Source organism: Lipotes vexillifer, unplaced genomic scaffold, assembly GCF_000442215.2.
Source record: "Lipotes vexillifer unplaced genomic scaffold, Lipotes_vexillifer_v1.1 scaffold470, whole genome shotgun sequence".
NCBI lineage: Eukaryota > Metazoa > Chordata > Mammalia > Artiodactyla > Lipotidae > Lipotes > Lipotes vexillifer.
In genome coordinates this window covers 2382999-2397159 of record NW_006799533.1, presented here as the reverse complement: position 1 = coordinate 2397159, position 14161 = coordinate 2382999, and the positions used below count along the sequence as shown (strand labels likewise).

At 42.7% G+C, this 14161-nt stretch overlaps 1 protein-coding gene across 1 annotated transcript in view; it reads right to left on the bottom strand.

Moving 5' to 3' along the window:
* Nucleotides 1-6600, bottom strand: part of INTS6 (integrator complex subunit 6) — a 91956-nt gene extending 85356 nt beyond the window's left edge. Inside the window, exons 1-3 of the mRNA XM_007471687.1 lie at nucleotides 5991-6600; nucleotides 5545-5622; nucleotides 4591-4740 (exon numbers count right to left, since the gene is read on the bottom strand). Coding sequence (XP_007471749.1) covers nucleotides 4591-4740; nucleotides 5545-5622; nucleotides 5991-6101 — 339 coding nt within the window. The 5' untranslated portion in view covers nucleotides 6102-6600. The remainder of the gene's footprint in view (nucleotides 1-4590; nucleotides 4741-5544; nucleotides 5623-5990) is intronic.
* Between the last annotated feature and the right edge of the window lie 7561 nt (nucleotides 6601-14161).

Below are 14161 nucleotides of genomic sequence, written 5' to 3'. Positions count from 1 at the left end.
ACGTTTCTCCAGAGCCAGTATACAAAAGTCCACCCAGCATATGAAGAGATGTACAATATAAATAATAACTAGGTAAATGCAAATAAACCAATGAGATATCACTTCAAATCCATTAGGATGGGTAATAATAGAAAAAAGGAAAATAGTGTTATCAAGGATGTGCAGAAATTGAAATTCTTGTGTATTATTGGTGGGAATATAAAATAGTGCAAACTTTATGGAGAACAATATGGCATTTCCTTAAATTTTTTTAAATAGAATTACCATACAATCTAGCAATTCCACTTCAGGGTATATATCCAAAAGAGCTGAAAGCAGGATCTCAAGAGACATTTACCCCACGTTCATAGCAGCATTATTCACAACAGCCAGGAGGTGGAAGCAACCAAAGTGTCCAACAACAGATTAATGGGTAGGCAAAATGTGGTATACGCAAAAAAATTTTTTAAATGTGGTATACACATACAATGGAATATTATTTTAGCCATAAAAAGAAATGACATCCCAACACATGCTACATGTATGAACCTTGAGGACATTATGCTAAGTAAAATAAGCCAGTCACAAAAAGACAAATACTGTATGATTCCATTTATAGGTGGCATCTCTAGAGTAGTCAAATTCATAGAAACAGAAAGTAGAATGGTGCTGTTCTTTGATTGCCAGGGGCTGGGGGTAGGGGGAAATGAGGAGTTATTGTTTTGAAAGGACTTTCAGTTTTGAAAGATGAAAATGTTCTGGAAATTGGTTGCACAATAATGTGAATATACTTAACACTACTGAACTGTACATTTAAAAATGGTTAGGATGGTAAATTTGATGTTATGTGTTTTTCACCACAATTTAAAAATTAGAAAAAAAAGTTCAGAGACTTAAAAAATGTTTCCAGTTCATATTCAGCACAGAATGTTCAAGTATAATAATCTACTTTCCTTTGAAAAGATATCTATAGGTCAATAAATACCAAACTATTGTTTACATATTTCTTGATAGCCTAAAGGAAACCAAAAACCCAAATGGGAATCAAGTTTTCATTACTTCACCTACCAACATTAAAAGAGAAGCCTTTATTATGTACTACCTGAGAACAAAATGGGTACTGCTGCTCTGGTAAAGGGAAAAAAGCAGTATTATTAGAAATCTACCTGAATTATCTGCTAAGTTCACAAATAGCTCTTTATGCTGAAGAATAAAACTGGCCAACATTATTCTCCCTAAGATTCATTCAATTTGTTGGTGCCTAAAAGCCACCATTTTTCAATGAGGTAAACACTTGGAATAGAAAACCCTCAAAAAATTAAACACATATTATACTTCCTTTTATGATATTACTCAAGGATTGTCTTCACCAAAGGCATACAGCAGTAGGTCAGGTACCATTCTAAGTCCTAGAACAACTGAATCAGTACTAGTATATTCAGTAGTAGGGGTGTGGAATCAGTCCAGTGACAAAAATGATGAACTGCAGGCCAGAGTCATATTTAGCAGCTAAACCTAACTGGAACCTAACTTAAAAAATAATAATAAACAATGTTGAAAACACTGACAGAAAACAGAACAACTTGGAAAAGTATGAAAAATAAACCGATCTACATAGGAAACTTTAATCAGACCTCTAAAACTTTATACATGTCCAAACTTCAGATAGTAAGGCAGGTTCAAATTTTCAGTGGCTCTCAAAAGATCAGCATTATTTGAAACTCTGGTGAATACATGTGGGAAAAAAAATCTATCAAATTTAGCTGCAAGGATAAGCAATTTAATAAGTTGTTACTATAATTTATAAAGAAAAGATTGACTACATTGTTCCATGATTATACAAGTATCAGCAAATGGTACTGATTATCCAAATTAAATATTTATAAGGACTTCTATATGCAAGGAACTTGGTGAGATATCCAAAGTGCTTGAGAAAACATTCACCAAGAATCATTTTTTTCTCAGCTACTTTAACCTTACTGATGCCCTGCAAGTTCTTAGTATCCTAGCTAATATCTCAAAGATGTTTTATTTGTAGGTATGCCAACTAAACTTATGCAATATAGATATAGATATTAAAAATACTCTTGGAATTGATTATGGAAAACACATATGTGCATGTATGTGGGTAGTGGGAACATGTGTGGAAATATCTATATAAATATACAGATACATATATATATAAACCCCATTTAAGTGTTTAAGAAAAATTATTCAGAAACATATAAAGGTTTTTAGATGTTCTATAAAATCAATATGCCCTTTCATCTAGCTCACCTTTTCTCATTTCCTTCAACTACTGAGATTATATACAAGCATTTAGTACTGTGGGCTCTGAAGATCCTAATATAGGGCATGAAACGGGAAGTATTTACAAGAAACACTGAGGTTACAGAATACCGGTACTCCACAAAAAATAGGCAGATAACCTTATGAAGAAAATACATGAACTATATTCAATATTAAATATTTGAGACATCCAAAATTCTTGATAATTTATCCTTTTTTTGAATACAAAATGTATATTTAAGTCAGCAAGAAAAAAATCTTATGATGAAAAATGTCTTCTGGGAAGATGTTTTCTTCTAATTAATCATGAGAATCACAATCATTAGACTCAATCATTGTCATTTTCATTTGGAAAATTGTGGCTTCCTTAGTTATTTTAATGCTAGTATCATTTTCATGTGCCAATTCAGGATATTACTCCTTGCATCCTTGCTTATTCATCAAAATAACTGAAAGGCATGATCTCTCCCCTCTGTTGAATTAATAAATCTTAACATACAAAAACATCCTATCTCCAGGCTCTTCTCTTGGTCAAAGTGGTAAGAGCACAGCAGGACCACCTTCAACCTCAAACTTTTTGTGAGCTTTATAGACAAGAACTTAAGCATCCTCTGGTGGAAGATGGCAACTGGGAAAAGGAAAATATGGGTTTAAATTACAAATGTCCTCAGCCTCTCCACGACAATCAGTTTTTTCTAAGGAAACACCGAAGCCATATTTTTAATAGGAGGTAGAAGGTAAACGTGTCTAAATGCCTTTCCCACTTATGAAATGTGATGCAGAAGATCGGGAAATTAGTAGTTCTGCTATACACTGACAACCTGACAACCAAATAATAACAGTTAGTATATCCAATAATAAGGAAATAAGGATAACTGAATAATGGCAAGTTTCCTATCTGTCTTTGAACTCAAAGTTTAGATCAAAACCTTAAGCAATAAGACTGCACAGTGCTACAGATAACAAAGGAAAATGAAAGGGAAATAAATCCATTATTTTAAAGAAACAAACTGAAAAGTTCATGGCAAATCTGCCCAACTTACTAAAAGCTGAAAAATAAAGCAGCATGAAAGGGCAAACAGAAAAAGATTAATGTGTGAGAAAATACATGAAATGCAATTCCCTAACTCCATAAAGATAGAAACAAAGTGACTCCAAGTTGCAACATATACTTTAAATGCAACAGAACTACATTCAACCATTTCCAAAGCCAAAGATGTTCAGGCACTGAAAAGTTACTCTTAAAAAGTAAAGCATAAACATTTCTAAAATAAGGGAACAATTCTGCTTCTTTCTATATAAAGAAACCAAAAGCTGTAGTTGTGGGAAGAATTTCCCTGAAATCTGTGAAACTCCTGAAAACTGTGGCTCATGGAACTTGGGAACAAGAACAAAATGTGTGCCTAAAAGTATCACTGTGGTAATAGTGCTTTGCACAACATAGGAACTGAACTCCTTGGATTTAATATTCCTTTGTTATGTGTAACATTACACATTCTTCAGTATCTTTTACTTCCCAGGCCAGTTATCTCAAAAAGTGTTATAATGGACCACCTTGCATTATCCCATAGTGAACCATCATGTGATTTAATGGTCTTGTCTCATCTTCAAAGAGATAACAGCAAGTGCAACAGAGGAACTGGGAGAGTTAAGGGAGAAAGGAAGGGTTCTTTCATATTTTCAAACAGCCTCTTTTCCAAGGGTTTGCAGTTTAAAAACAAAACTCTGGACCTGTCATTTAATTCAAGAATGGCTTCAGAATTCTTCCTGCATAGTGCCTTACTGGACACACCTCAAAAGCTGAGAAATCAATGTACTCAGCCAGTTAGTGCACTACAATGAAAACCTTCTTACCTTTCAGAGCTATATAATATGGTTAAATTAAACCCTGATACAACAAATAGAATAGTTTCCTCTAACATTTTAAGACCACTAATCAACTAGTGTCTGTCAGTCATTGCAAGAGTTGCACAATTGCCTGTGGACAGACTACCAGAGAAACTGAGTGTGGTGAGGCAGGATGTTTTCCCGTTTATTTCCTGAGTGAACTTTAAGGGATTAAAACTAAATTTATGTCAACTTCATAGCAAAGAATTCAGATTCGAATTCTGAACACAATTACATTTTAAGAAAAGAAAAAAAAAAACGAGGGCTATAAAACCATATACAGTGTGGTCATTGTTTCACTTTTGTATTATGTGCATACTGGATTTTAATCTGAAATGTTTTACACTTGTATTTCACGTTATACAGTTTCGGGACTGGACTGTTTTTCCACAAAAAGAAAAATCAACTGTTTTTCCACCTTAATAGTCAACCTACCTGCCCATAGTTGTCTATGCCAGTTACTAATCTATTTAAATTTAATAAATCAAAAGCTGTCCTTAGGGATTGGCCAAGAGTCGTAAGTCCTTCAGCCTGAAGGTTTTTCAGTTCATTCATAAACGTTGCATGGTTTTCTTTCCATCCGGCCTGAAAAGAAAAACGTAAGAATTTTTTTTCATCTTTCAAAGCCATGTGCACACGGACGGCCGTTACAATCTGCCGTTCACCAAGGAGCTGCTTCACTTTGCTGCACGGTTTTGAGTAACGTGTCAATAACGCATCACTGCTGAGGAAACTCTCTTCCAAAGGAGGCCAAGAAAAAACCTGCTGGCTCCTATAGCTTTCGGCAGCTACCAGCCTTCGTACTTTATAACTTCCCCGGGAAGCGTACTCCCCAGCCTCATACCCAGAATTCGGGGATGCAAAGATACTGGTGGAAAGCAGAAGTGAGCGGGACTTGCGAAGTTCACCTAGCGCGCTGTCCCACCGGCCCGCGGCCCTCTCGGGGAGACTCCGCAGCCCCAGCCCCGCGGCCCCCGCCCCGGCCTCGAGCCGGTTCCCCTTTAATGCAGACCCAGGCTCGGCGCTGCCGGGCCCGGCTGTCACTCGGGCTAACTTGAATAAATATCCCCCACAGTTCATTGCTGCCGCTCACGCCGCGGAGGGGAAATGTCGGCCATGTTGATCGCAGCGCCGCCGCCGCCGCCGCCGCCGCCGCCGCCGCCGCCGGGCCGGGCTGGGGAGGGGACGGCGGTGGCCCGGCGACTCCGCGCCGCGCCAGGACGCTCCGTAGCGGGGGAGGGGGTGGGAGCCCGCAGGGGAAAAGACCTCAGCGCCTGGAGCACAGCGGGTGGGGGAGGGGAGCATAATGAAGGGTGAATGGGGGGGCGGGGAGGGTGAGAGAGGAAGGAACAGGGAAGGGAAGGGAAGGGGGAGGGCGAGGACTGTTACCTTGATAGCATAGGGCGGCTCTTCGAAAGTGACCAGCATATACCTGTCTCCTCTGCTGGCAGGGTCCCGGGCACGGAGCTGCGGGAGAGCGGGTGGGGGACGGGAGGAGGAACAGGGCGGGCGAGAGGGAAGCACAGAGGCGAGGTTACCAGGCGGAGAAGGGGCGCCCAGCGGCCCCGCCGCCCCCCACAGTACCGCACACGCCGCAGCCGCCCTCCACACACAGATCGGCCCCCGCACACCGCCCGGGGCCGCAGCCCCGGCCCGGGCCGAGCCCGGCTTGCAGCGCCCGCCCGCGCGGTGGGGGAGGGGGTCCCCTAGCCCGGCAGCTCCCGCAGTCAGGTCCCCGACACCTCCGCCTCGCCGCCCCCGGCCGCCCTCCCCCCACCCCTGCCGCCCGCTGGCCGCCGGACCGGGGTCGCCGCCCGGGCTCGGTCAGTCGGTACCTTCATGAAGGTCTCTACCGCGCCTTTGGCCGTGTCCAGGTAGGTGGTGCCCAGATGGCTGCGCTGGTTCATAGAGGCAGACGTGTCTATCAGGAACAGTAAGATGGGCATAGTGCTGGCCGGGGACACCGGGGCCCGAGGTGGTGGAGAAAGAGGAGATGGTAGAGGTGGAGGCGCCGGTGGCGGCGGCGGCGACCGCCGCTACGCGGGGCGGGGGAGCGCGGCCCCCGGGAGGAAAACACGGTCTGGGTCTTTCCTCCGGCTGCGGGGAGTTTCTCCCCCGATAGTTGAGAGGAAACTCCCCAGACCCAGTCCTCCCAGTCGTACCCCCGCCTCCGCCTCCTCCTGCCTGCCTGCCCGCTGGGGCGGGCGCCCGGCCGTCTGTCTGTCGGTCCGTCCCCCCCGCCTCGGGGGTCCCGTCCCCGCTCCCGGCCCCTGTGTGTGTCCCAGCGGGAGACGGGCCTGGCTCCCAACCCCACCCCCGGTGCAGGGAGTGGGGACCTGGGAGCTGGCGAAGAGGGGAGTGGGCTGAGGGGAGATTGGCCCTGGGGCTGTTGGGAGAAGTTTCAGGGACTCCCTCCGCACCCCGGCGGTGTCACCACTTTCTCAGCCCCTCTCGCTACTGAAGCGCTTTTCTCTCTCACACTCCGGTTTTAACTCGGGCAGGGGCTGCAGAGGCTCCGCCCCCTGACACGTCCTCTAGCCACGTGATGCACCGCCCCGCTAATCTATTGGCTGGTCCCTGGCCTCTTATTAGCATATTCAAACAGCTCAGGGGCGGGGGAAGCTTGGAGGCTGGCTCCGGGAACAGTTTTGGAGCACGCGCGGAGGCGGAGCGTCGGGTGCGCGCTAGAGCGAGCGCGAGGGGCGAGCAGGCGGGCCGGCAGACGCGGAGGCGGGCTCCGGGAAGGGGCGGGGACAGCCCGCGGAAGGACGGCGGTATGGGGGCGGGGGCCGCGGCCGTGAGTCTGCGCGTGAGGCCCGTCGGCCTCTCCTTGGCTGTTGGAGGTGATAGGGGTCGGAGGAAGGGAAATGGAGGCTGGCCTCAGCTCCTGTTTCGAGGTCGCTGTAGCGAACCCCTTCTCCAATGGACGAGTGAGGAGGGGATGAGTAGAGTGATCCAACGCCCCGTTAGGAGTCGGGGCAGGCCGGCGGTCATCCTCCGGAGGAGGGCTCGGGGCCCGCGGTCGTCGGAGGAGGTTCCTTGGGCCTAGGAGGGCCGGCCCCAGCGCGGGCGGGCCCGGGGCGGGGGAAGGGAAGTGAGAGGTTGTTTATGACCAGGGACTAATCTCCTCCGCCAGTCACTCCGCTCCCTTAGGGGAGTGGGGACGAGGGGCGATCCTCGTCCGCAGCTTCGCTCGGCCTTGGGCAGCGACCGAGGGTGAGGGCTGGACCTAGCCAGGAGCCCTCTCGCTGGAGGACCCACCAGAAAGGGAACAAACCCTTTTTTTCCGAACTCAGCCCTAAAAGGGCAGCGGGGGAAGACTCAAATATCAATAACAGTTTATTGCCCTTTTTATACTCGGGGAAAAGTAACCCGTCCTACCCAAAGAAATAGCCTCTCACAAGCCATGTTTACTTAGGGCCACAGAATATCAAGCTCAGAGCTAAAGGGGGCCTTAGAAAAGCAGCGTCCATTACTCTTGTTTTTAGATGAACAAACTGACTTGGCTTTGCCCAGGTGACACACAGCACGGGTTCTCCATAACCCTGCCAGTGCTCTATTCCTTGCACTCTACGCTGTCTCAGACTCGATCCAAATACTGCCTGAAGGCAGGCGTTCTCGGATAAAACCAGCCCCTGTCATCAGGCTTGATGGCATAATGATTCCTCTCCTAAATTATGTCCGAGGAAAAGTTGCCTCAAATATACTAGTTGAAAACTTAAAGACATTGCCTAAAGTCGAATTAGGGACATACGACCTGTATAAGACTGTGTAGAGATTTATAGGGCCTCTCCTATTAGCCTAGCATTTCGATTGTTTATCCTGAAATTCTTAATTATTTCCCTACTGGTCACTCAAAGAAGTTGTTCCTATTACCATTAACACAGAACAGACATGTTTTGTGGCACTTTTCTTAAATTTTGAATTTTATAACTCGGACTTTTCCTAATACTTAAGACAACCTCTGAATTTTTGTTAATTTACAGTAGGGCTATTCAGTAATACGGCGTTCTGTATGCGCCATAGAAGAGTAAAATACTTTTAAGAGATTTGGACTACTAAAAGTGGAGTAGCGAGCTTACATCCAATATTTGCTTAGGACCAGTGGAGTTAAAAAATGGTTAAAATATTGTCCCTGCCTTCAAAGAGTTTGTGGTTTTACTAGAAGAATATTGCCTACATATTATTAGCTACTACAGAGTAGAAAATGATTAGCTACTAAATAATTCAGAAAAGAGAAAAATTTATTTCCCTAGGGTAATGAAAGAACAAATTTTCCAGGGTCAGTAAGTTTAAGCGGTGCCTTAAAGCAGTGTTTCTCAAACTGGGATCCTAGACCCTGGAGATAAGAATTAGAGTTCTTTGATACTTTAAGTTTTTTGTTTTCATTTTAATGACAGTATACAAATTGTTTTATTAGTTATAAAGACACATTTTTTCTTTCAAAGTGATAATTTGCAACTGAAAGATTTTCATAGAGTTGGTCTTCAGATTTCTCTATCAGTGCTTTCAAACTGTGCTCTGTGGACTCCTGCCTTTCAGAAAATGTATTTTCTTGAATCATAATTTCTTTTACGTTTCTCAGGTTTGAGAAACACTGCTTTAAAAGATCGGTAGGATTTGGGTATGTGGGTAAAGGAAAAGAAGCTGCTGGTGAAAACTCCTTCTAGACGTTGAAAATGTAGTAAAGAAAGGAAGTTAGCACAGCATTGCCAATGGCTTCCTGGGGAACAATCAAGTTCAGCTAGGCTGGAGCACCAGGTACATGAAGAACAGTATAAGATCCAGAAAGGTAGGTCAGGTCTGGATGGTAGAGGGCCTTTGTTCCAGGCTAAGAATTTTTTTCCATATAAATTGGAGTTTTTAATTAGGGTGCTGAGTACAAAGCAGTGTTTGAAGGGAATCGAACTAGATGAGTGAGGTAGATGAACATGCATTAATAAAGACCTTACCTATTGCCGTTACTTGAAATCATTTCCAAAGGAGCCACCATGGTCTTTCTTCCCTGACTCCATGGAGTTGGCAGATTGTTGCACTAGGGTCGTAAGGGGAGGTGTATGGTAGAGCCAGGATTAGATGCAAAGATCAGGAGAGCCAAGTCCGAGGAGCCAACGTGGAGCATATAACCAGAACCTATGCTTGTGGTGGCACCTGAGATCAAAGGCCAGGTTTCCAGTTCAGAGGCCCAGAAGTGCTGGAAGGCAAGGCCACAAGGCAGAACAGGAAAAAAATCAGGACATACATAGGCAGCAAATCAAGAGGCAGTCCAAAACCAGGAAGCATTGACGAGTGGTCCCTAGACAAAATTGTGAAATAGGCCAAGTTTATTCTTAGTGACTCTGGTTGGCAATTAAGCTATTAGTTGGTGATGGCTTAAATTAGTGGTTCTGGGCCAGGAGATGTACATCAGCATTATCAATAGAGCTTAAAAATAATAATGAATGTACCAAATCCCCAAACCCAGAGGAAAGTGATACAGTAGAATTGGGATGGGCCCTCCACCTCTCATTTTTTAAAAAGCTATTCAGATGAATCTTAAATAATGCTGATTAAGAGCTATATGCTTAAAGTATAGGAATATGTGTCTAGCATCTAGTAGTACTCAGTAAATAACTTTAAAAATTCACATACCCTTAGAGTTATTACATTTCTTAAAACTCCTAAAATAAATCTGCAAACTAAAAGGGAAAAAAACTATAAATGTGACACCAATATAGATAACAGTGGAGTTTCATCACATGCATATTTAAATTGCTTGAATTCAACTATGTTTGACAAAAAGGAAAAAGAGAAAACAAAATAATGCCAGAGACTCACACTGTTCCCCTCAATGAGCTTCGGCCTCGCAGGAAGCACAAGATGGGAAACATGAATCTCTTCTTCACTCAATCTCTGTGATTCTAGAATGTGATTCCAGAAAGATTCTGGTTATATGCAGGCTTATTTTTCTAAAACATGGCCCCCAAATGCAAGCCAACTATTTCATCAGACTCAACTGAAGAAACTGAACTCTTGCAATGCTAGAGGGAAAACTAGTTGGAGTAGGGTGTGCTAAGCCCTGTGCTGTTGCAGTCTAAGGGATTAGAGAAGACTTTTCTGGGAGGACATTGGTGGGAAGAAGTATGTGGGAGAAAACATGCTCTTTGCTGCTGTTTTTAAAGGAATGCTGCCCAAATGCTATGGCTCCGATTTAAAAGGGAATGAATTAATTATACAAAACCCTCTGAAAGAATGGTGACTCTGGCTTAAACAATAGCCTAAATTGTTGAAATGGAGCTATTCTAACAATTAAGAACTGATGAATTATATACTCATTTGTAAGAGCCAACCAGAGCCCTTTAAAATTATTTTAAACTAAGCAGGGTAACACGGTTTAAAAATAATTACGTGCCAATGACTTGGCTTATGGTATCTGGTTGTACCATCTGAAAAGAATAATCAGATGAACTTAGTGTTCCTCACATGTAACCTAACAAAGTTTCTTTCGGCTGTCTTACCATTCATTTCCTCAGCTCTCTGTTTTACTCTTTGAGATCACAATAGTGATGTTGAGAGGTCGAGAACATCAGAAAAAAATGAAGTAATAAGCATAAAAAATTAGATGTGAACTTATGCAGCAGAAAGTATTCAAATAATATATATGGAAATTTAATTTTGGTCATCCTAATTTATAATATTATATAATACCAATTATATAATGTCAATCCTCAGAAAAAAATGCTACTAGCGACTACTATTAACAAGAAATTAGACCTTTCCAACGAGCAGCATTTCACAGTAATAGTTGAAGTCTTAGGCGATTCAAGATGAGTACTGAACATGAACATATCCAAATTGAGAATTAGAACCAAAGTGGAACAGTTTCTCTATCAAAGGAGCATGGACATAGCAGTAATTATTTAAACAACTATTAATAGCCCACCTACTATGTGACAGGCACTATTGAAACCCTATCACTATGGTAAGCCATATAGAGTTTATAGTTTAATGGAAAGAAGACAGAAAAATAGTGAGAATACACTCTTATGTCAGCAGACCCCAGACATGATACAACCAGACCTGTATTAGAAGATTGTTTTGAAAATGCAAGATAAGTTACCATATTTTATCAATTCTGAGACACCACGGGTTCTAAGAAATGCCATTACTTTGGGGCACTGAAAGAAAAAAAAAATGCTGCTAATTAAACTACAACATGGGAATTCCCTGGCGGTCCAGTGGTTAGGACTGGGCGCTTTCACTTCAGGGCCCCAGGTTTGATCCCTTGTTGGGGAACTAAGATCCCACAAGCCGAACGGTGCAACCAAAAAATTAAAAATAAAAGTAAATAAACTAAGACATATTGCTTTCTTATCAATTAGAATTTTTCCATACTGTACTGAATTCTACCAACCAGGAGCATTAGTGATACAACATGTTTTAAAAGAATACTCCACTATTGTCCTCAGTATTTTCTTCTAAACCATTGGCTTCCATTCCACAAGTTTTGATTCTGGTGCTTTCTTGATCCAACTAGAAGGTGTCAGTGAAAGGTTTTCAGGCCACAAATAGGATTTATGTCCTTTCTTTAAACGTTTAGTTGACTAAAATGTCTAAGGTTTGCAATTGCCTCATTGTGCCACCAAGAATAATCATGAAGTTTGTGCATGTACAGGCTATGACAGCTACATCACAACTGCCTTCTGGTGACAGCATTATAAGATGCAACTATTGAAAGTTGAATTCCAGTTTTCAAGATGTTAAAAGAAAAAGCAATGTACATTTTAAAATCAGTGAAATGCTGGGACTTCTCTGGTGGTCCAGTGGTTAAGACTCTGCACTCCCAATGCAGGGGGCCTGGGTTCGATCCCTGGTCAAGGAACTAGATCCCTCATGCCCCAACTAAGACCAGTGCGGCCAAATAAACATTTTAAAAAGAAAATCGGTGAAATACTATTTAGTGCTTATAGCTTTTAAGATAAGCATCACTAGAATATACAAAGAGCTCTGTGAGTACTGAAGCTAGAGCAGCTAATCTCACAAATGACATTTGAGCAGACAGAAATCCATGGGGCTGGAACGTGTGTGTGGAAGACTTGCAGGAGTTGAGGCTGGACCACATCAAGGGTTTCATGTGTCCAAGCAAGAAATTTTGAATTTTATCTTCGGGTGATAGGAAGACAGAGTTTTGTGGTAAGGGAGTAATATAATCAAAACCTCATTTTAGAAAGATAACTTCAGTAACAATTGGGAAGGTGGATTAGAATGGCAATACAGTAAGCAAAGAGACCAATTAGGCAATTTCTGCCTTAATTCAGGGAACAAATAGGAATCACTGTGGATGTGACAACAGGGACAGTAAGGTAAGGCAGGTGTTATAAAAGACATGGGGACTTCCCTGGTGGCACAGTGGTTAAGAATCCACCTGCCAATGCAGGGGACACAGGTTCGAGCCCTGTTCTGGGAAGATCCCACATGCCCAGAGCAACTAAGCCCATGCACCACAACTACTGAGCCCACGTGCCACAACTACTGAAGCCCACTTGCCTAGAGCCTGTGCTCCACAACAAGAGAAGCCACTGCAATGAGAAGCCCGCGCACCACAACAAAGAGCAGCCCCCACTAGCCGCAGCTAGAGAAAGCCCACGCACAGCAACGAAAACCCAACACAGCCAAAAATAAATAAATAAAATTTAAAAATAATCTACAGAAAAATAAATAAATGAAAGGCATGGAGGTGATATATTATTTATAGAAAAATAAATAAATAAATAAAAGACATGGAGGTGATAGACTCCATGAATTGATAGGACTTGGTGAACTGAGTAGATGCAGGCAGAATCATGATATTGTGAGATTAAATCCATCTTGCGTCATGTGAAGTGAATATCAAACTACTGGTAACTATAAATTCTAATAAGAACCAATGGTGTTTATTCAGTCATTGGTTCAACAAATATTTATTGAATCTCTAGTATATGCAGCAGCTAGAAATTTAGCAGTGAATAAAAAAGGTTGGAAAATGCCTGTCCTTATGAAGTTTACATTCTAGTGGGGGAGGGAGGCAGTAAAGAAGATAAGTATGTGGTATGTTCACTCTAAGTATGAAGGAGGAAAACTAAAGCAGGAAAGGTAACAGTGTTACAGAGGGGGAAGGGCTGCCGCTTTAGATATAGAGAACAGGGAAGACATCATTGAGAAAATGACATTTGAGTAGAGACCTGAAAGAAGTGAGAGGCAGAGCTGTGCAGATATCTAGGGGAAGACAGATTTTATCCTTTTACTGAAAACATTTGTAGTTTGAAATGCTGATACATTTTAAAGTCTTATCTGTTGCTAAGTATTCTTTGCTGATACTTAAGTATTTTTATAACAAGTAGTAGTAATAATTATTTTTGGCTGATAATACATGTTCTTACTAATACCAGTATTGTTCTAATTAATAATAATAAGTATTCTTTGCTAATATACGTTCTCCCTGACAGGCAGAATACCAATTATTCATTAAATATTATTGAGAGATTTATTTATCTTAAAGTCAACAGGTACAGTTTTAGATTCTGGGGATTCAATGGGGAGGGATAAATTGGGAGACTGGGATTGACAAATACACACTACTATATAAAATAGATAACTAATAAGGACCTACTGTATAGCACAGGGAACTCTTTTCAGTACTCTGGAATGGCCTATATGGGAAAAGAATCTACAAAAGAGTGGATAGGGCTTCCCTGGTGGCGCAGTGCTTAAGAATCCGCCTGCCAATGCAGCGGACACAGGTTCAAGTCCTGGTCCGGGAAGATCCCACATGCCGCAGAACAACTGAGCCCATGCCCCACAACTACTGAGCCTATGCTCTGGAGCCCGTGAGCCACAACTACTGAGCCTGGCTGCCACAACTACTGAAGCCCACGTGCCTAGAGCCCGTGCTCCACAACAAAAGAAGCCACCGCAATGAGAAGCCCCCGCTCGCCACAACTAGAGAAATCCCGCACACAGCAACAAAGACCCAGTGCAGCCAAAAAAA